The following is a 23,839-nucleotide window of genomic DNA, read 5'->3' as shown; positions in this document are numbered from 1 at the left end:
TGTACATATTGCTGCAAATGTCGGAGTTCGAGCAATAATTCTAGGGCCATCAATGACTGTTAACACTAAACTGATGAGTGACAGAAGCTTTCAAATTGTCATCTATTGTCAATTTTGGGTATAGTCGTTTCTTTGCAAGTGCACGCAATTTTAAGGCTTGACATGTTTGGTGTCTTTTTTACCGGACGTGACCCGTCTTTTATATAGTTTACCAAAAAATTGGGTAACAAAAAATGTTTCACAGCATAGCGTAGCAAAAATGTTTTGGCACTTTTTTGTTTCGAGGACAAAAAAAGAACACGTATGAGGTGGGAAGGGGGGGATTTATACTCTGGTTAGGGGTGGTCCTATTGGTATCCGGGGGCGGAGTTAACCCATTAGTGTGCCGACATGAGGTGAGCCAGGAAATATATATATACATAATTGTTTGGGAGTACTAAATGGCTTTCTAGCAAACAATTCAGATTTTATCATGTGTGTAAAAAGAAATAAGAAATTGTTATGGCATAAGCATTTTCCATCCTACTCTGTGTTTAAAGGTAACTGGTACAGTTAGAAATACTAAGGCTAGCATTTCTTATATGCTTTTTAAAGTTGTATCTGCCTGATTATACACTGAGTGGCCAGTTTATTATGACCACCTGACGTTTGTAGGCAAATTAGCTATAATTTCGCGCTGACATCACCATGCTCTCCAATACTTATAGCATGTCTCACCCATCACCCACTGCTCTTCTTACACTACTCCCCAGCACTCCTCACGCTGTTCCCCAATTGTGTTAGGATATCTCACCCTGCTCCCCAATTGTGTTAGGATATCTCACCCTGCTCCCCACTACTCACAGTACACTTCACTACAACTGATATGGCACCCCACTAGTCCCATCACATATCACACTGCACCCCTCTAGTTTCATCATATATCACGCTACACACCATATGTCAGTCATACCCACCCCTCCTGTCTCAGTACACTTCCCATATTAGACCCAGCACACGTCATACAGCAACCTACAGCCTGCCACCAGCTACGGTAGCATATTTTTGATTTCAGCACACTCCAACTCTTCTCCACACCACGTGACCCTCCGTCTCCTGGTCACGTGGCAATGGTCACATGACGGGTGACGTCACTAACGTCTTTTCCACAGCTCGGATTAGACAGCGTGAGTGTGATGGCTGCAGCTGGCTGTGCGAATCATGCGGGGAGGAATCTCCTACAGTTCATGAAGTTAATAGGGCAGCTAAAGGTAACAGCCAGGAGTGTCTGTATAGAATATGCCAGATGCTGTGTGATCGGCTCAGGAGCGGTCTACGTTCTGTACAGAGATCAGAAAAGTGTGTTGTATGTTGTGATGACCATTGTGAGCTCTTCTATATGAGAGGTGTGCTCACATTAGTGACAGTCACAACCCTGCTTTAGTTACAGAGCTGGGCTTTTCATTGGTATTGGAATTTGTTTTGGGCAACAAGAATCGATTTGTTAGTTCCCTTTACATACATAAGCCCAGATCCTATGTACATCATAATACAGTATATTGGGATGTAGGCTAGCTCATACTATGCACTTGTGATCAACACAGGTCACTGTAGGGGAAGAATGAAAATAATTGTTTTCTATGTGCCTCATTCACACCATAACGCAGGTGTGATGTGCGGTGTAGGAAAATGTTGACACCGTATTGCCATGTGGAGACCTGAATGTAGTGTACGCTTTGTACAGTGTCAAAGTTTTTTTGTTTTTTTAAACACCCCAGGTACTACTAGTGGTGTGCAGAGACTTGGTGCAAACCTGGTCCACCCAGGCAAAACTGACTGACACATCCTGTTCCCGGCTTAATATGTTGTAGCAGGGGCATTCCCCATTCGGCAGCTTCATGTCACAAAGGGACGGGTGATGTCACTACAACAACTGATAGGGGGTGGGGGGAGTGTCATTTAGGTTTGTACGGACTGGGTGAACTGAGTTTGCACCAAGCCCGCGCACATCACTAGGCACCACCACATCACTAGGTCACCCAGCACACACTAATGTGGAATGCCTTAGCATACACCTTAGAGTATGTATAGCAAAAACTTTAAAAAATATATTATTTAGATAGAGTAGGAAAGGATTTGTCCCCAAAGTGGAGCTTCACCATTTTTATTTGTCCTGGTGACCAATATAATTAGGACAGAATGTGATTGGAAACCACAAAAAAATGCTTTTCCTCCGGCAATCATGCATGTGGCTGTCAGTCTTGCAATGCCTCATGGGATTTGTAGTCTCACCACGGCTGTAGGGCCAAAGTTTGGCTACCTCTGTGGTAAAGAATAAGTGTATTTACCATGTGTAAAGCACATGCAAAAATGTATATTTTATATTATGCAAAGAGCATACAGAAAGCACATGTTAAATTGCACCCAACGTGATATAACACACTTGCATCACATGCCCTTTAAAGGAGAACTATAGGGTTAAGGCTTTTCCCCATAGTTCTCCTTAGGGTAACGGGAGGACACAAACTAGCGTCCTCCCGTCACCCTAGGCTCAGTATACCGTGAGCTGTAGCTCGCGGTATACTGAGGCGCAGAAGCAGATCCCGACAATTGTGCCGGGATCCACCCAGCTGCGTGATTGACAGCTGGCTCTGCCTATCTAGAGGCAGAGCCAGCTGTACCCTCCCCCGTCCGTTCCGCCAGTCAGCGCTATCGGAGGGGGGAATCCAGCCCCTCCCCTGTCATGGCAGAGAGCCGTGACAGGATCGAGAGGTGAGCGAATGCCGGTACGTGTTCGCTCATCTCCCGATCTACTGAGCCGACCTGTGACAGTCTCATTGTCACAGGTCGGTTAGAACTATGAGGTGAGTGAAAAGCACTCACCTCATAGTTCTCCTTTTAAAATAATAATACATTATGTGAATATTCATTGCAATTATCCAATCGTGTAGATGAATTAAGAAAACTGGAATTTGATGTCTACATGATTGGATCACTAAAGTTAAAAAGTACACACAACTGTATTGTGTAAAGATTCTCCACTCCTTTACTAAATCGGGCTCCGTGTGTTATCTCTAGAAGCCTGTAAAGTGGTGGAGCAGATAAAGTTCTCCTATAAAGATAAAATCCAGGGATACAAAATGATTTAAAACCTCTCCCCTTTCCTCAAGCTGATAAAGTATGTAATGATCCTTTTTGTCCAGGGAATGAGATTAGAGTATCCCTTAGCTTTTATCCAGGGTTCCGCAATGTCAGACAGTCTGTTCTTTCCAGCGCTGGAATGTGGGCAGGCAGTCAGAAGTCATTCATACAATGCAAGACCAGTGTTGGCCACTCATCCTGCATTGTATGTGATGACATCGGGTAGAAGGGCAGCAAGAAGAGTGGGTTAGTGGGAGTGGTCGTCAAAACCAGAACCAGTGGGGAGGAAGAGATTAAGGTAAGTGATACTCTGATTTCTCTCCTCACCTAGAAAAATGAGTACAGTACATTCCCAGTATGTACTGGGGAGTGGCATTCATTTTTAGAACAGTCTAAAAAGCTCAGTCTCCCTTTCTGCAGAACTAGTGCGAAGGGGCATTGAGGAGACCAGCTGGGGTGACCACTTGCTGCAACAGGAATAGTTAGGCAGCATTTCTTGATTAGTGTAGAAATGAGTTGGCGTCAGCCTGAATAAGCAGCATAATGATGAGTATGCATTTTATTCAATAAATAAAATTTCCCAGTGAACAGCTTTAAATGAGTGCATTTACAATTGTATGCATTCTGGTAATTAGTGTGGTCCATGATGGGCAAGAGTCTCACGGTGTAAAGGCTTTATTCTCACTCTATTTTATCCACACCCTCCCGGCAAATCTCACAAATAATGCAGATAAACTCATAGACAATAATACTTTTGTATTTAGTACTTTTCTCTACAAGCCATATGCCCATTCTAAAGCGCAAACACCTATTGGTAGGGTACTTGGCTGTGGAACATGTGTTCCTGAGTTTGTGGTGAACGCTTCTTCCAAAGAAATGTTAGGTTAGTATCACACTTGTGATCCTGCTGTTGGCTAGAACTTGCCGGTGGCAGCACCGGTATAGAGGACACCACAGAGAAGTGAAACCCTCTTCTGCTTGCATGTGTTGCCATTTCGCAGGTAGGCTGAGTAAGGCATCGCTTTCTCGCTGGTGACATACATTTTGAACTGTTTTCAGCTGCAAGGAAGCAACGCCTTGCACCCAGTGCAGGCAAAGGAGTGACGCATAGAAAGCAGGTGAGTACTCCTTGCAGAATTTGCTAGTGATCCTGCTGCTGGCAGTTTCTAGCTTGTGACCAGATCACAGGTTTTATAATAGCCTTTAATACTTACCAGTCTGACTGGCAGTTCTGTCTTGAAGAGCTATGTTGGCTGAACTACCTTTAGCATCCAACACACTTCAATGTGTGATGGATGCCTTCTTTCCTTGCTGTACGCTTTGATTTCAGCTGCCAGTAACTACATCACTTCTACTTTACAGGGACAGAGTAATGACATAGTGGTTGGTAGGTGAAACCACAGTGAGTAGTGGCGATGCAGGCATCCAACCTACCTGAAAGCCTGTTGGATCTTGAAGATTCTTCTGCTGGTTTCGCTCTTTCAGAGAGCAGAAATCAGTGTCATAGGCTGTCAGATTGGTATTGTAATCTACACTATGGCTTTTGCAGGTTAGCTTGTTTTTATTTTAATTTTGGGGACAGAATCACTTGAAAGTAACTTTGTTACTATTTTAAATTAAAATATTTTAAAAAGTATTACACTTTCAATCTTTTTTTCAATATTGAATCTACTGTAGATCAAACAAATATACCTTACCCAGCAAAGTATTGCTTTACATTTTTGCCCAAACACCTACAGTCATCATTTTCCAAACAGCTCCAACTCTGTCTCCCTGAACTTCCTGTCCAGTATAAGATGACAAGGGACAGCAGATGTCCATCTACTAACTTGGAAAAAGAAGAGAGGAGGGCAAGGAGCAGGGAAATGGCATGTTCTGCTGTGCCGGTGTGTTTGTGGAGACACACAGCTTACTAGTGCTCACAAGGATGTCTCCATAGGACCCTCAATGGTAAAGGATATCACAGCCTCTGCTCCGGAGACAAGTTGATTCTGCAGGAAAGTAAAACACTTAAACATCAAGAAGAAGCATCCATTGTAAGTGATTTATTAAGCATTTGAAATGGCTTAAAATCATTTTGACTTTGAGTTTAAAGTTAATTCCTACTGCTGATCTGCTTTCAAAGCTACACAGGCTCGAGGATCCTCAGCATCTGACACACTTTCAGCTGACGGAGATCAGGAAGACAGTGTAGACCATTAGTACAGTCGTAAATAATGGTACATAGCTAAAATTTACGTAGGCCTTACCTGTTTCAAATTCACCTCCGTCACCATGTCCCAGTTTGTTTGTTTTTTTACCAAATGTAATACAAGCTAAGTGGTCTTCTTTTTTTTTTTTCTTCCTGTGCAGAGAATACCAAGGACTGGTTGGGTATACAGCAAGGTGGAGAAGCCAGAAAGTGTCTCAGATCATATGTATAGGATGGCAGTTATGGCAATGGTAACGGTAGACAATACATTAAATAGAGACAGGTATGCCATTTTATTATATATTTAATCCGGATCTTGCACTAAAATGCACCCTGGTGACCCCTCACACCAACCAGGATCTGCCTTTATTGCATGAAGTACAGAGACCCGGTAATGACATCATTAGCTCTAAAATAAGGTCTGAAATATGGTATATACTGAAAACAATATAAAAATAAGTATGCCACACATATTGGGTATTGTCATGAACACTGGAGTGAGAGCAGTAATGACAGGGCCATAATTTACAGTTAAGAACTTTGAGCAAATGACAAATTAACCCTTGCTGTGGGGCTACCCTCAATGCAAGGGTTAAGTACTCATTTTGGTCTAGGGAGGAAAATAAATACTGCTGAAGCCGTGTCAGTTGCTTTTAGATATTGAAAGTACAGTCCTCGGGTGCCAAAATCAGGTGAGTATAACAAAGATATATTCACCCGATCCTCTGACCCACCTAGATGCTAAATTGGTTCCCGCAGCCTCTCTCCTCCTCTGTTGCGGCGGTGTCATTTCCCTCTGCGTTCTCACCGTCTAAAGCTGCCCATACACCTATAGATTATCTGCAGATTTTCTGTGGTCAGATGGAAAAAGTGCAACAGATTCCTCCAACTACGCTAAACTGTGTGGATGGAGGAATCTCCCACTGGGCCAAGCTTTAGTATCTTGCTAGTCGGCCCCGCTGGTTGTCAAAATACCTGAACAATCTGATTGGATGTAGGCATTGTTCAGGTATTTTGAGAGCCAGCGGGGCTGACTAGCAAGATTCCTCCATCCACAGAGTTTAGCGTAGATAGTGGATCTGTTTCACTCTTTCCATCTGACCATAGGCTGATAGAAAAAAAAATCTACAGGGGTCTATGGCCAGTTTAATACTCTGTATTGGGCGTGATGACTCATGGATTATTAGATTGCTGGAGCGAAGGGGTAGAAAGGGTGCAGGTACCAGTCTAGCAGCCAGGTGGGTCTGAGGATCAGTTGAGTATATCTTTATTTTCTTCCCTAGGCCAAAATGAGCACTTAGCCATTGCAGTGCAAGGGTAGACCCGCTGCAAGGGTTATTTTGTAATTTGCCTAGAGCTCTTCTTTAATTCTAAATCAAAGACCTGTACAGGCTTTAAGGGCCTGTTCACACGACGTCCGTTTTGTGTGCAGACCTGATCCGTATGCTTCTGCACTCAAAATGCATCCCAATGTATCCCTATGTGTTTTATGGGCTCCAGTTCTCACGTGCGCATACATACTAACAGCCCCACTGTAACGCATCAAAAACGCACTGCATCAGTAGCACCGCGTCTGCAGATCAGGACCTGAAATTCATGTGAACAGGCCCTTAAAGCATTGCCTATGAACAATTTCATGCACAATAGTATTTTGCAGTTTCGCAGGCGTATAATTTGAGTCTCGACGTATTTGGTATGGCTTTATTTGAGTGGGAACCCCATGCATTTGTTAAGACATGTTTGTTTTATTTAGGTGTATACGACTTGCTCTTGTACACGACATGGCTGAGAGCATTGTGGGTGACATAGCTCCCGCTGACAACGTTTCCAAAGAAGAGAAACACAGAAAAGAAAAGGTGAGCGGATTGCTCTCTATTGACTCAGGCACAGATGTATGTTGATATATATATATATATATATCATGTTGAAAAGTCAAATGACAGCAGAAATGTTTGAAGCATGTTGGCTGCCTCTCTTCTAGAGAAAGTAATGAGATGCATTTCATACTCCTAATGCTTCCATAGTATTGGTACAGGCCTCGTCACATGCAGGCGCAGATTTGTGTTAAAGCTGGACTCTAAGCATATAGAAACATATAATGCAGTCGTCTTTTGCTTTTAAAGTAATAAAGCTGATGCATTCGAAATTGAATGCATCCTTAAAGGAGAACTGTGAGGTGAGTAATTTTCACTCAACCTCATAGTTCGAGCCGACGTGTGAAAATGAAACTGTCACATGTCTGCTCAATAGATCGGGAAGGGAGCGAACACATACCGTCGCTCGCTCACTTCTCGATCATCTCCCTGCAGAAAGCCGTGACTGTCAGTCACGGCTCGCTGCACGGATTCACCCTCTCCCCACTCCGATCCTCCAGCGCTGACTGGAGGAACGAACGGGGAAGGGGGCAAGTACAGCTGGCTCTGCCTCTAGATCGCTGTAGCTTGCGGTATACTGAGCTTTGGGTCACTGGAGGACGCTAGTTTATGTCCTCTCGTGACCTTGAGGAGAACTATGGGGAAAACACCCAATAGTTCCCCTTTAAAGCAGAAGTTCAGTTATGTTTTTTTTTTTTTTTTAAAAGACAGGTTGGCCTTATATGTCAGGAGAGACGGTGCAAGTCTCTTCTGTTATAGATCCTTCTGTCAGCCCGTCGGCTACTTTTTTTTGTTTCTGTACACTGAGCCACACATACGCAGCTCTGTGCAAAGCCTCAGCAGCCAAGACAAAGCAACCCCCTTTGTGCATGTGCTGGAGTTCCGTCATCTGGGTCTGGCCCATCAATCAGCCATGGAAGAAGACTGGAATGAAGACGGCAGCACCGGCGTGGGAATAAAGTGCTGACATCACAGTGCTGAAGGGGATTGCTTTGGCAGGTAAGTCTGCCATGATGTGCTGTGCATACTAGTGCATTATGGCTTAAAGCTTCTGGGGGCTTCTCGTTTTTTTGTACAATTCAGCTTTATATGTTTTTTGTTTTTTTTAAAAGTATAAGCAGTGTCATTTATATGTGCAGTGTAAGTGCCTGAGGTTGACTTGGTGTCAGCCTTTTGCAGTTCGTGTATAGCAAAGCATAGACTAGGGGAGGGAGAAGCAGCACAGGGAGCCAGTTAGTTGTGCTGCAGTGCAAGGAGGAAGCTGTTAGGAGAGATCTGAGTGATAGAAATGATCAGTCTGGCTGCTTCTCCTTTCACTGTCCAGTCGCATGCTGGGGGAAGGAAAAAGCCTGAAAGGCCTTGTTCACACAGGTGTCGGCTTGTATGATAGCAGTGTAACCTTTACAGATCATTTGCAGAGATTTTGGCAAACTTTCTTAAAATGCATCATTCAAGGAGAACTATGGGGTAACGTTCTACTAAGGGTAAGCTCAGTATACGGCTCGCGGTATACTGAGATTTCTCATTGTCACAGGTCGGCTAGAACTATGAGGTGAGTGAAAAGCACTCACCTCATAGTTCTCCTTTAAGCTCTAGTTTGGAGATGTTAAACACAGATGTTAATTGGAGTGCTGACTGCAAGTTAAAGAAGCTGCTAGCAGGCCTCATTAAGTTTCAGCACTACTGAAACCTTGTTAAAAGCCTTCTAAAATCTGTTAGCAGCTTGTTTAAAGTGACAGTCAGCACTCCCATTCAGATATGTTTAAAGTTTGAAGAAATCTGCTTCAAGCTTGCAGAAAGCTTTGCAAATACTTGCCAGAGCTGTGTAAAACCTCAGACCTGGTTGGACAGAAATACAAATCCATTGGCAGGTAAAACAGCTCCTTTTTATATGTATTTCTTTGTGTATTTAGCCGTTTGCCTGGAGTTCAGCTTTAAAGTAGTATGAAACTGTCAAACGTTTTTCAATAATGAATCCAGATCAAACAAATATACATTGAAGTATTTCTTGAACTTATTTCCCATGCATTTACAGTCATTAGGTTTCCTAACAGCTGTCCCCAACTCTCTCCACTCCTTCTGAACTTCCTGTCTAGTACAAAATCAAACGGGACAGCGCAGTCTCCAGCAACTGTACATCTACTAGCTTGGAGAAGTAGGGAGGGAAGGGAGCGGGGAGTGTGCTGCTTTGCTGTGTCTGTGTTTGTAGACACACACACCTTACAAGCACATACAAGAGTGGCTCCATAGGACCCTGCAAGGAAAAGGAGCCATCCTAAAACAGAATATCAGGAACAGTGCTCAGGAGACTGGCTGATTCTGCAAGAATCCAAAACTTTTAAATATCAAGGAACAGCATCCATTGTAAGTGATTTAAACAGCATTGGAGCAGCATTAAAAACCTATATATTTTAATGTCATTTTAAGTGCATTTTTATGTACAAAAGCCATGAATCTCTGAATCTGTAATATATGCCGTTTTTTGCACAGCAGCACCTGCAGAGAGAGGGGTAGTTCTAGGGGCAGTACTAGGCTCTGTTCAATGCCCAGGTGCTGACAGCGAACCAGATAATACATAATTAACTCTGCTCTCCTATCAGTGTGCTTGCCTCTCCTTCATTGTCCATTCAGCCTGCAGAAGGAGGGCAATAACACTATACAGTATTTCTTCACTGTGACAGAGTGGCATACCTCCTGACTATGCTATCTGGCAGAGGTGTGTAAACTCTGGGCAGAATTAAAAAATCTTTGGGCAGGCAAAGCATATTGCATATGTTTATTTAAACTGTTTGTTTACTGTTTGTCTGGAGCTCAACTAATCCTACAGAAGTCAGTAATGTTTCTGCTCCATTAGTGTAAGAAATCGCATTAATTTTCAAGCGAAAAGTAAATGTGGGAGGGAGACGTGTTAAGCTGGCCATACACTGATAGAATTTTGTTCAACATTCGTTGGGAAAATCTGCAGGCTCGTTTGTTGTGATCTGCCGGCCACTATTGGAATACCCAACCATAGCTGGCAGCTCATTGGCTTCCCGCTCTGTTTCTATGAAGAGTTTCCCACTGGCTCCTTCGATCAGCTGATTGAGGAAGAACCGTTCGAAATTCACAGTGTATGGCCATCTTAAAGTCATATGTTCCACTATACCCCAAAGCTCCAGGTTTGTGCTGCAAGCAAACAAACTGAGTGGTGAGAAAGCAAAGAGCAGGTGATAAGATCTTGAAGGAGACACAATTTAACCCCTTCATGACTGAGCTTGTTTTTGGTTTCTGTTCGTAAATGACTGACACACTTTTTTGACATTTTTGCTGTGTGATTCTTCCACGTCAGTAATATACTTTCTTACAAAGGGCACCCACACATATTATATATTGTTTTTTAGAGGACAGATAGGGCTATATATTTATATCACATATGTGTGTCTAACGCCTCACTTAGGACAAATACAAATTAAAAAAAGAGGAAAAAACTTAAAAAAAAACTTTTTTTCCCAGTTTTGATTTGTAGTATTTTTTTTTAACAAAACCAGCACAGCTAAAAAAAAATGCAATACATACATTCATTTATTTGTCCCTTATTTTTAATTTTTTTACACTTTTCACTATTTTTTTTAATTTATTTACACTTTTCACTTTTTTTATACTGACAAATTTTATTTATTTAATTATATCAGGCAGTCATTGTGAATTAATCTCACTATTACTGCTTGATAAATTAATACATTTTTTTTTTTATCAGGCTGCTTCAAACTTCAGAACAGCCGATAATAAGTTAGTGACACTGATCCTGCAGCAGTTCAGGATTCAGCTGTCAGTGAATGTTTCAGAAAACTTAAACATTCTACTTTCAAGAATAGATACATTATGTGTCTAATACATAACATTTTGTATCTATTCTTGAAAGTCAAAAGATAAAAAAAAAAAAAGCCAGTATAGCTTGAGAGAGATATCTCTCGATCTATACGAGCTGTCAGAATGCCGGCAAAAGCCGACATGTGTGTCTGCTTTGCTGTGACTCTCAGACACCCGATATTAAGGTATCGGGTGTCTGAAAAAGGTTAACCCTTTCAGTAATGGATCTCTAGATAGTTAGACATCTATTACTGAAAGGTAACCGCTGATTCTCAGCGGTTAGCAGCCTTCTAGTGCAGCAAATAACTCGTCACGTACAGTGTACGTGACGAGTCATTTGGTCCCTTTGTGGCTGGACGTACAGTGTACGTCTCCCGTCACGAAGGGGTTAAGGAGAAGTATTGGGAGAGTAAAGTGTACTCTTCCCAATACAGTCCTTAAAGCCGGCTTGTGACACTGCAGGTGTCAAAAGTCTGCTCTATAGATCAGGAGCTGAGCGATCACAAACCTCTGATCACTCTGCTCATGGTCTTCTCCCTTCAGTGGGATTCCCCCCCTCCTCTCCCTATTCCTCCAGTGCTCAGTGGGTGGGCACAGCTACATCTGGCTCTAGAGAGGCAGAGTCAGCTGTCAATCGGGTAGCTGGGTGGATCCAGACAATGTTGTCTGTATTTTTCCCAGCTAGAGCATGGCTCTGCACTGTCAACAAATAGCGAGCGGTAGACCACTAGATGCTGACTTTGGGTCACTAGAGTACATTAGTAAATATACTCCTATGATCCAAAAGAGGAATAAAGCCAAATAAAGGTTTGGCTTTAATTTCTTTATAAAGTGAATTTGTTTCTTGGGCAAAAGTATAGGTTCATGTTGAAGTCTAATCACCAGCAACTTTCACTTATCAGCTCTGAGAATCCTATTTTGTACAAGTCCACTGTGAACGTTCAGTGTGTTTGGGTATGACAGTATGTTATGCATGGATTCAGTGTTAATGCACACTGTTTTCTGAGTACTTGTGATGCTTTGTTCAGATCAATGAAGCCTACAGTACTTTCTGACCACTGCTCAAAATGCTTCATCAACCAACATGCTTGATTTTGTAGCAAATAGCAAAGAACTTTACGTAACCCTGCTTCTATATTGTGTTTTGATTGTGTGTCCCATTTTAAATGGAGAACGCTAGGCCTGGGGCAAGGCTTCCTAGCATGTCACTGATTTATAAAGTTGCAAAGTGCTATTGTTTAGAAGCCGATGCTTCTGGGCAGGCAGCTCTTCCAGAACATAGCAGATGCTTTGCAATATGGGGATTTTGATAATGGGAACATACGGTACAGAAATAATACTTTGTATCTTAAACACAACTAGCAAAACCTGAATCCCTTGGACGGCTGTGCTGTAATTTTATTTCCACTTAGTAGCTGTAAATGAATAGAGAACAAACCTCCACTTTGCCAGGTATGGCATTTTTGGAAAAGCAAAACCCTCTCATTTCAAAATGCAGCTCGGGCAGAGAGCACTTTCTCTGTTTACTTTACATGTGTCTATAATTTACAGAGCTGCACAGTGTTATTACATGAGTCAGGTGGTAACTGGAAATGGCTTTTTACGGTCACAAAAATAGGTATATAGAAAAAAAGACTTACAAAAAAGCCTATTTTAATCAATATATTCTGATCATTTCTGTAAAGCTGGGTGAATCTAGCTTTGTAGATCATTAAATTAACTCTATCCCAAAAGAGTGACTTCTAAACAGCTTGTAAACAGGGCTGCATATACACTGTGGCCAGATTATTATGACCACCTGACATTTGTAGGCAAATTAGCTATAATTTTGCGCTGAAGTTGCTAGAGGGCCAGACCATTATAAATAGGGAAGCAGGTTGTTTACCATGACAGTAGAAGTGATTTTTTTCTGAAGATATGGGTAAACAACGCGATTTAACAGCCTTTGAACGTGGGATGATTGTTGGCGCTCTGAGCCATGGAGCGAGTATCAGCAAAACAGCAGAATTAGTTAAATGTTCAAGAGCAGCTGTTGTTAAAGTGTTTAAAGACTGGACTGTCAGCCGAAAATCTGGGACTGAACGTGCGAAGTGTGGCCCTCAGCGACTTGTCAATGTTAGGGCAGAACGGAGAGTGGCAAGACTGGTACAAGACAACAGAAGGGCAACAGTGCAGTGTCAGATTCCTTGCATCACCTTTCAACATCTCATGGAGTCACGAGGCGGCCCAACGAAGTCATCTCGTAGCCCAACGAAGTACTGATGGGGTGGTCATAATAATCTGGCCACTCAGTGTATTCCACACTTCTATGTGTGAAGAATACTTGCTCCCCAATGCACAGAATAGTTCCTTCCACTGACTTTTATGCCACTGCAGGACATGCATAAAAGCTGCCAGAAGGAACCACTGTTTGCAGCAGGGGTCATGGGTACATAAATGGCTGAGCATAGGCTGAAGAGAAACAATGTAATGGCTTTTCAACATGGGGTCCACTGAAAAGGAGTATATTGAATCAATATAGAGAGCCTGCCTTTTTGTTTCAAAGGTGACAAGGTCACTTTAAGTGAATTAATGATTTAATGATCAATCGGGGTATAGGCATAAAATAATGTGATATGCAAAGGCACTCTGACACTCAATAACCACAGCTATCTACTGTATATACGGAAGTGTGTAATGTCAGATTGCCTCAGATGTTACCCTCGCACTGAGTATATGCAACACTAATGCCTCACTTTAAGACAGTGTCTGACCATCTCTAGACTACTGGCCAGTAGTAATAATGTCCTAGGCTAGCCAACTTTGGGGCCCGTACTGTACTGCAGGTGTGAGAAGTAGAGTGTCACAATGGCCAAAAGCCTGTCGCCACTCCCAGGGTCAGGTAGAAGGGATGATGTCTGCCAGCAAGAGACGAACGTCCCCTTTCTCTCAAGCCGACTCTTGTGAAGAAGATGAAGTCATCTGGGGCCTCCTGTGGAAAGTCTCCACTCGTCCAGGGTACTGGGCAGCTGTCTCTGTCGTCACACCGCCCAGCTCCCCTTACTCAGCTGGGCCTGCTGGGTCCCTCATAGGGCTGGATCAGCCGTGCGACCAGTCCCCGCTGCAGCCGCATCACTGGGTCCTAATAAAGCGCTCAATCGGATGCCTCCAGGCACAGCGATCCGAATACAGCTTGCACAGAGCCTGTGTGCCCCTCTGTCAGCAGCAGCTACACAGCTCTGTTACTCACAGTCTCAGTCTACACAGGACCACACATCTGTCGGATCTCCCAGACTGAGCGCGCTCAGCACCCGCAGCTCAGAGTCCCCCTCCTCTCTGAAACACAGCCTCTTGGGATTTGCAGTCTCGGAGATCCCTCTGGCAACATCAGTCTCTGCACTGCAATCCCCACAAGTCTCCACCTCACAGGACACAGGCAGTTAACTATTTACAGGCAGAAAACATCGATCACTGCCGTAGAACATATATACATATCTATATAGGGGCTACAAATAATTACAACAGGGACAGGAGACCCCTGTCATAATAGCAACAAGTGGTGTATAGACCCAGGAAATGTCTAACAGGGACAGCGGAATCCCCTCATAATAGCCACAACTGGGGTGTAGAAACTGGAAATGTAGTACATAGTTTGCTGACTTGGTACCATTACACTGACCTGTACTAGGGACCATTAAACAGGTACACAACACTACAGTATACCGTATATCCCAAACCATAACCTTTATATAAAGATTTGTCCACTAACATGTACATGTTTAAAGGAGAAACAAAACACATACGCAATAGTTTGACAGCAGACTGCTTTACCAGGGCATGACTACTCTAAACAAACATAGCAATATCTAATATTTTTCATTGATATGTCTCTTTAGGATGCTATGAAGCATTTGTCTCATCTGCTACCCGATGATCTGAAGAAGGAGATATATGACCTGTGGGAAGTAAGTGTAAAATGTATTTCTTTTTATACATTTTAACGCACAGAGCGCCTATCACTAAGTATATTGACAAATATTCTGGAATATTTTTTTTTGTTTAATCAGATGATTTGAAAGGTATTCGGTCTTCACTTTGCAGAACCAAGAATGTTCATCTTTTGTTTGTTGGCGTATGGGAATTTTAGAAACTTTGCAATGCTATGTTTGTGAAAATGTAAATGCATTTAAACATTTGCCTCATCGCAAGGAATACTTTCTAGACCTGTACAATCACTGAGACACTATCACCTTGCCACAGTGATGTATGCAAAGTATGAATACTTGCACATTTTGGCAAAAACCCTGTGCATCGGCAGTGGGGTTTAATTCCGCATTAAGGATAAGCTCTGCCTATCCTGCCAACGTTAAGTTTAACACACACACACACACACGCAGTTTAGCACAGTTTAATGGCCAGGACAGTGTTTATTGCTATTTTATCTCTGGCAGTATGGGGTCAGTAAGGTCATTCTTTTTTTTTTTTTAACCCTTTTACATTGGCCTATGCTTGTGGGTTTTTGTATTTCTCATAAAACACACAACACCTTTTCTACTATGTAACTGTGGGCATGCTACAGTAGTAGTTACAGATACAGAGGACATGCTGCAGAATACAATTAAACACTGTAGAGATGTTACAAGAGACTACTAGATATCAGTGCCTTTAGGGCTCCTTTACAAATCAATGCTCACACTACTGACTACTGAGGTCCAAGGGATGCATGACAAGTACGAAAGGGCCAAAGGTTGGGCAGCAGGGACGTAGACTGTTTGGGTAGATCCTTTCCCTGTCTACAAAAGCTGGTTATTCTAAATGTGGCCAGCTTTAGGGCTTTGCATACGTTACAAGTTAAAACCGAAATGACCTAAATTACATCATCTTCATATTCAAGTTATAACTCATACTTGTAATATGCAGTATGTTTTCCACTTTTGGATTCTTTGATGTAGACTTTCTTCCCTACAGTATGTTATTTATATACACATATTTCTTGCTGATCAGTTATCTGCCTGTGACTGTCAGTACCTCTGTCAAAAAGACAAAGAAATTAAATTTCTACTATGTAGTCTAATCTGCTTTTGATTCCTGCAACTGTTCTGCAGAAAATGTCATGGTTACCAAGGGGACCGACTCTTCCTTTCCATTTTATGCCAAGATTGCTTGTTCAGGAGAAATCTAATCCAAGGGATTTTTTTTTTGTCACTTATGTTGATTAGTGCAGAGGTGGGCTGTGCACAGAGATCTCTCCAAAATGCATCCCCTGTCGCACAAAACGCTTATTAGCCATAAATATAACAATGTTTGCTGAGAAAACAAGTACCGATTGGAGATTTGGTTGTTGCATTGGGCCACTGAGTGAATTTTACAAAATTATGTGGTCATTACAGGGCTGTTTTTAGCTTTGCTCTTGGAGTACACAGTAATGTTGTATACTGTCCATCACTTCTGCCTTGTGACCAGGGGCCAAAATATGCCTTCTGGAAATTTAATGTACCCAAAAATCGTATTGGAAAAGATGCTTCTAATACCGCTACACATTGGAACACCCCTGCCACTCATTGATGGAAAAATTGATTACATATGCCTGATGGAAGATCTTACACATTCCTACGGGGATACCATTCTCTGTTATGAGCAGGCATATGGGGTGACTGGAAATCCGTTGTCATCCTCAACCTATATAGAGCTCCAGACACAAGCTTAGATTCATAACAGGGCAAATGAGTCACTCATCCTTCTCACCGGACCTTATATTGCCTTAAAGAGTAACTCTACTTTTGTTGAGAAAAAAAAAAGAATCTCCTCTCAGTGATCAATGGGCATTGCAAGGATTTTAACAGTCTTTGTTGCAGTTTACTACCTGTTTTTGTTCTGAAGAAAAAGCGATGTGTTCCACATGTCCTTTGCAAACTGATCCCTGAATTTGAGGTGGTGGTGGACTTTCAGTGTTGTAATGAGGAAAGTTGCAGTGTCTGCATTCCTTTTAGTAGTAGTTCAGCCTTAGGGAGTATCTCACTAAAAATGACATTTCTGCCAGTGACAAAAGCAGGAAATTACATTTCTGGGGGTGTTATATGCACCTACAATGGAAAGGTAGTTTTGAATAACTTCAAAATGTCTTGTGTAGCAGTTATATACAATTTTTTTTTTTTTTTTAAGTGGAGATTCCCTTTAATCCAAAGCAGACAACCCACTTAACCCTTGGGACTGTTCATTATGTTAATATATAAAGCTGTTGTGTAAACGTTGACAAACGTATTTTGTCTTGCATTGACTTGCTCTGCTGTCATTCCATGGCTATACTGGTACCCACAAATGTAAATACAATTATACGTGTCCTTCCCTCTTCTCTTCTTTACACCCTTTAAATCTGAGTTGATAATTTTGATTTTAATGTTTTGTTACCATTTACAAAAGTAGATTATCCACATATGTTGGGCTTCCTCCTATCTGTACCGCTTTTAGCATATTTCAGAACTTTCTACTTTGGTCACAATGAATGCTTATAGGAGTGTGTATTGAACTAACTTGGTAAGCTGGAGCACAAGTGAAGCAGTAACAACTAATCACTCTTCATCTTTGAAATAAAACAAGGAATCTAGGCTGTTGCAAACCGCAGCTCCCTTTTTCTTATTTTTATAAATAAAGGCTACTATGTTACCTTGTGTTAATGACCTGAAATGTATAGTGTAAGAAAACAAAAATTATATCTCATATAATTGGACTGGGCAAATCTTTCCTAATCATTATGTCGGCCAGCATCTCCCACCCCTTTCCTTACATTCATCTGTTGGTTGGGGAATCTCCCAGCTGGCAGCTGAACGGGCCCAGGGATGAGTCACTAGTTGCTAAGATGACTTCGGCTGCATAGCTGACAGCCTCTTAGCAACCATTGACGAGGCTGAGTGTGTAAAGCCTAATGGGAGGGCTAATGGACTACTTCCCCATCATAACTGCTCTGCTTTTGATTGACAGCAGGATTGTGAATTGAAACGCCACACTCTGTGTAATAGTCCATATACATCTTCACTCCCTAAATAACTGTATATTCAGCCGCTCTACCATCATTCTTGATGTATAGAATTTACTAATTACCACTATGCCTAACAGTGGCTAGAAATAGCACTTTATTACACCATGAATGGACCTAATGTTCACATAATTTCAGCTAGAAAATATAGGCAGTAGCTATACCGCACCTATTTACTTCAAGCACTCAAGAAATCTAATGTTAACCCCCTTATGGACAAAGCCATTTTCACACTGCAATAGCTGTGTGTTAGTCTATAAACATAATTCTCTGAAGGAGCACTATTCTGCTTCAATAATTTTATGCCTTTATGGTGATATTTTACAGTGGTGCCAGCTATGCCAATTACATGGGCGCAGGATTCAGCTTCACACTAATGAAATATTTAAGGAAAGCAGGCAGATAAAGAAGAATCAAATGAAGTTGAATAATGGAAAGAAATACTGAAACATGCTTATTAGGAAGGAAAAACAAAGACAGAAATTGCCATGCTCTTTAAGCGGATCCCGGAGGTATGAGAAAATAGGAATGCAGAAGAGATGGCAAAGTAGGCCATAATGTTTCATGCTTGGAGCAACAAACGAGAGACAAGCTGCCACTGATGCACAGTGAGCTGTGTTGTCCTGACGAGGGATAATTTGACAAGCAGGGAAAATGTGATGACAGTCTTTTGCATTCTACTTTTCACATAATATAAAACATATTCTTTAGTTTTATGTGAACTAATGCATTATGTTTTCCCAGTTAAACAGCGTGTGGTGTCACTTGCTGTACTGAAAGTAGTGAGACGTGATGTATACAGGCCTATTTCTGAACAGTCGGAGACCATTTATTACCAGTTGTTTCAAAGAAAATATCTTCCCCGGCTTTGGGCAATTTCTGCACTTTTTGCCGTATTTTAACAAAAGGCTGAATAGCTTAGCAAAATCTATTTTTCTTTCTCTTCCATTGAGGGGCATAGGGATTCAGATACTGTACTGTCAGGTTATACTGCTATCTACAGGAGGAATAGGCAAACAAAACAATTGTGGGCCAGCCCAGGCCTCTCCTACTCTCTGCTTGCCTCATTTCTCTGCTAGTGTTCTAGGCGTTTTTATGTCTTTTCCTCACATCTGCTGAGAAGGGTCTAGCTATGTTTTCCTAGCGTTTTCTTTTATCTTCTTCATGGAAGTTTTCTTGCTATACTGTTTTGCTTCAGCTAGTATCCTGTATAACGGCTATCTGGATAGGCAGCTTCTCACCACTAGCTTTGGAGGCCATGACTGGACCCCGTTTGACTGAAGATTACAGGGTTAGCCTGAAATGATCTCTGGGCACTGAACTTTGCATTGTGGCACTTTTTAGACCTGAGTTTACTGTGTTAGACACAGAGTGCCTTTCAGGTCCAGAGCTGCGGCACAGCCCCAGGTGTGACCCTCTCTGAACACTCACTTTGTGATGAAGCCCTTTTAAGCAGAAGCAGTATGGCATATCCTCAGCCCAGCTTTGGAATCCCTACTCAGACACAACTAGACTGGATGTTGCAAGGCTAGTCTGGAATGTGACCTTTGGGCACTGGGCTCTGAATTGTGGTGCTTTCCACAGAGTGCCTTTCAGGTTCAGACTGGCACAGCCTCAGGTGTGACCCTGTCTCGGAAGACTCGGGGGGGATTTATCAAAATCTGGAGCAGATTTGCGCTGCAGCCAATCTTACCTGAGAAAACTGGAGAGATGCTGCTTGGTTGCCATGAGTAACTGCTCCAGATTCTGTTTGCTGCAGTTTTGATAAATTCGCCTTAGTATGCATGGCCAGTTGGGCTGAAGCCCCAGGAACTACCTTGCTATAGAACCGCTGGACACCTGTCACATTTTCCAGCACTGACTTTTTTTTCACTGTGTTTAGGGTTATGCAAAAAGACTAAGAGTGTCTGCTAGGTGGTGTGTTTCCAGCGCATCCTGTTCTCTTTGTCTTGATATTCAGTGTAGAGGAAGCATCATCCCGCTGCTGCTCTTGCTTTGCAAAACACCACTTGGAACACTGACCTCCAGCTGCCCATCTACAGTGACCTGGTCAGCTCTGGCCTGACCCTCCATAAGCACGTGCTGCTGGGGTTTGTGTGGACCTGATGCCTTACCTCAAGCTTTGGGCCTTGTTGCAGGTGGTAGTAGTAGTAGTAGAACAGGATCCTACGTTTGGCAGGTCTTTGGGGTTGGACTTTTTTACACCATCGGGAACAGATAGTATTACTTCCTGTGTCAGGAAAACAAGTCCCTGTGCTGCATCACACCATGAGTGTCATCCTCATGCACATTGGGGGTGATTCAGTAGATAAGTCCCTTTTCACCTGGTAACCTCTGATTACATAGGAAAGGTTAATGCTTATTTGTATGGCTCAGACCCTGCGCAGAAGGCAGAGCTTGTCAGAGGAGGATCTAGATGGTGGGCTGGCAGGGCACACTAGTCTCCTGCTGCTAGTACCCCCAGACACTCATGGGGAACCCTTACTGACTTTAAAGGACTTTCAACTAGGGTTAGATCCTCTTGGCTTTAGAGCCCGTTGAGGAAGAGTTTCTTCCCATGTTTCTGCTGCCAACCATTGTATGCTTTTGTTTGTACAAATAAGTCTCCTGAACTTGGCTGGACACCCATGATAGCCATTATTGCTCTTTAGAATTGTTCCTCTGAGGTTGCAACAGAGGTATTTCACTTGTACTAGGGACAATATTCTCAGCTATCCTTGGCCCTTCTGATGGTTTTCAACAGGCTGGTATTGGAGTCTTATATCTCTTCCATTGCCTACCCTTCTTGCAGTGCTTCCTCGCACCCTACACCTTCAGTCATTTGACTCCATAGGATGAAATTCCCTCTGACAGACCCAGGAGTCACTGCACTGTGTTGGCTAATTTAGGATTCTCCTTGATCACCTTATTCCCAGCAAGATTAGTTGTCTGGCCAGACACTCTGGTAGACCTGGAGCTCTCATCCCTTGGGTATTTGGGGTTTTAAGGCATTGGGCAATCCTGCTTAATAGGTTATCTAAACCTGATTCAGGAAGACAGTGCCACAGCGTTGACATACATCAATCATCAGGTAATGTCCAGTAGTTTGGTCACGGCAAGAGATAGTTTGGATCCTGTCCTGGGCAGAACTTCACCTTCCCTCTTTGTCCGCCGTGTACCTTCTAGGCATAGACCATTGGCAGGCAGACTTCCTCAGCAGACAGCACCTGGACCCGGGGGAGTGGTCCCTAGAGGTGTTTTTCTGCCATCACCACTGTGAGGTGAGTGTCTAAACTGACTGCTTTATCCTGTCTGTTCAGACACTCCTTACCCAGGACTTCCTTCTTGACTAAGGTAGTTTCTCCCTCTCACTTTAGCCCATCTAAGGACTGGCAGGTTGTAATGTAATATATGTAGTTCTTGTTCTTGGGTTTAGATAATGAATAAAAATAAATAAATGATTAGTTTATTCTTGTCTTGTGCCCTATACCATTAGAGTGCAGTAAAAGGGCCACAGAAGGCCAATTTTTGAATAATGTCCTAGCTGTATTTGGTATTAGACATAAAATATGCTTTAACACTGTAGGTTTAGTTGCCTATTACTGAAGTAAAAGTAGCAGTTTACCTGGGAAGCTCAGACATTTTTCAGTACAGATTTCACAGGGAAGCCTCTATAATGCTGTTGTTTCTGGCATTCTCCACAACATATGTGTAAGATATCTACATTGCCTGTATGATGATTGTGAACGTTTTGATGTACATTCTATATAATTGGTCAAATTGTCCCTCTCAGACAAAGGCTTGTTTATTAGAAAAAGTCCTACAGATTACTGTATAAACATCTTGTTCTGGGTATCCTTTTGAAAGTGGCATTTGTATCCTGCAATTAAATCTTTAAAGCGTAGTCCCACTTGATGTTTAAGGAAATAACTACCAGAACTAGGACTACCGGTATGTAGTTTGATTTAAAACGAGGCCATATTTTTTTAAATGTATCCTTCTCAAAAAGTACAATGTGTCTTTATCACATGGATCCATATTGGTGAGCCTGACTGGAAAGAAAAATAAATTGAAGATCAGTTAGGATGTTTGATGTGGGCTCCTACTGTAACACAATTGACCTAGAATAGATCTGAAACGTTTTGCGCTAAAGAGAAAGTGTATTTAATTCTATCGAGTGAAATGCCTCATGGCACTCTTTTTATTGACACAACTAAGCATAACCAAAAAAAACATTTTATTTCTAACTGGCGCCGTGATGTGGCACTATGCAGTTTTATTTTAAAGGAAACCTGTGCAAAGAAAATATGGATGTTGCAATTGCTGACCTCTCCTCCTTCTGAAAATTCTATCTGGCTATTGTGCTAATCCAGTGGTTTCAATACTTTTCTGAGGCACTGACCTTAAAGGAGAACTATGGGGTCAGTGCGTTTCCCCATAGTTCTCCTAAGGGTCACAGGAGGACATGAACTAGCGTCCTCACGTGACCCAAAGCTCAGTGTATCGCGAGCTACGCTCACGGTATACTGAGACCGCCGCAGTCGGGACGGATCCCGACATTACTGTCGCGATCCACCTAGCTGCGTGAGTGACAGCTGGCTCTGCCTTTATAGAGGCAGAGCCAGCTGTGCCCTCCCCCGTCCGTTCCGCCAGTCAGCGCTGGAGGATCGGGGTGGGGGGAATACCTGCAGGGAGCCGTGAGTGACAGTCACGGCTCTCTTTAGGGACATGATCGAGAAGTGAGCGAGCGACTGTATGTGTTCGCTCACTTCCCGATTTATTGAGCCGACGTGTGACAGTTTCATTGTCGCACGTCGGCTCGAACTATGAGGTTGAGTGAAAATCACTCGCCTCATAGGTCTCCTTTTAAACAGGGATGCTAATTGGGCACTTTCTATTAAGAAAATACAGAGGTTAGAGTCAGCCTGGTAAATTGTGGCAATGTTGTTGTTTTTCCTATATGATGAGATGCACATGCCAACTTTTTTTAATAAAAATGTAAGAATTTATTTTTTATTTTTACATAGGAGTATGAGTTCCAGTCCAGTGCAGAAGCAAAGTTTGTGAAAGAATTGGACCAGTGTGAAATGATCCTACAAGCTCTAGAGTATGAAGAGCTAGAGAAGAGACCAGGGACACTGCAAGACTTCTTTGATTCTACATCAGGTATTCATTTACTTGACTCCTATACTGCTGTGGGAATTCCTCTGCAGTTACCTTGCAACATTTACTTTGTTACTGCATGCTGGCCCTCTTTTTCCCCCACAATCGATCTGTAATCCTGTACACCTAGACTCTTCTGATTTCGCATACCTCTGACACACTGCACGACCAGACAGATGACGCTCCTATTTTTCATTTTGGATTTGGAGCTTCCTGTGTCACCTGCCTCTCATTAGGCAATAAAGCAGAACAATGATTATGCTCGATCGTTGTCCAGAGAGCATACAGGACACAAGAAGCTGAAATATAAAATCACGGTGTCACCTCCTTAGCTATGCAGTGAGGCAGAAGTTTGTGAATCATGAGACTAACTGGACAAAATTGTAAGCCCTTTAGCAGGTACAATGGTTCATAATATTTTATTTTTTTTGTCATGAATGTTTCAGTTAATCTAATGTATCATATTTGTTTTCTGATTGTGTAAATGAAACATTCACTTTACTAAATTTCCGGTTTTCCAGGAAAATTCAAACACCCTGGAGTTGTTCAACTGGTTTCAGCAATTTATGAAGAAAGAGACTCTAATATAGCATCAGAAGCAAGTAGTTCTCAGCCGTAAGCATTTGCTATAAATAAATTATTTATGGTTTT

The 23,839-nt window shown here is 42.4% G+C and overlaps 1 protein-coding gene across 1 annotated transcript; it reads left to right on the top strand.

The window, feature by feature from the left end:
• Positions 1 to 1,142: 1,142 nt before the first annotated feature.
• Positions 1,143 to 23,839, top strand: HDDC2 (HD domain containing 2). The gene is made up of 6 exons (XM_018563809.1): positions 1,143 to 1,250; positions 5,473 to 5,594; positions 7,065 to 7,167; positions 14,910 to 14,978; positions 23,053 to 23,191; positions 23,710 to 23,839. Exons 1-6 carry the CDS (start codon positions 1,176 to 1,178, stop codon positions 23,805 to 23,807), a joined length of 606 nt encoding a protein of 201 aa, XP_018419311.1. The 5' UTR covers positions 1,143 to 1,175; the 3' UTR covers positions 23,808 to 23,839.

Source organism: Nanorana parkeri, unplaced genomic scaffold, assembly GCF_000935625.1.
Source record: "Nanorana parkeri isolate BGI_ZX_2015 unplaced genomic scaffold, ASM93562v1 scaffold699, whole genome shotgun sequence".
NCBI classification, from domain to species: domain Eukaryota; kingdom Metazoa; phylum Chordata; class Amphibia; order Anura; family Dicroglossidae; genus Nanorana; species Nanorana parkeri.
The sequence above is the reverse complement of the archived record's forward strand: the minus strand, read 5'-3'. Positions and strand labels throughout refer to the sequence as shown.

Coding starts and splice junctions, on each gene's coding strand:
- HDDC2 (XM_018563809.1), top strand. CDS start 1,176: ATGGCTGCAGCTGGCTGTGCGAATCATGCGGGGAGGAATCTCCTACAG. Junction 5,595..7,064: donor AATACATTAAATAGAGACAG/GTATGCCATTTT, acceptor TGTTTTATTTAG/GTGTATACGACTTGCTCTTG. Junction 23,192..23,709: donor CTTCTTTGATTCTACATCAG/GTATTCATTTAC, acceptor CCGGTTTTCCAG/GAAAATTCAAACACCCTGGA.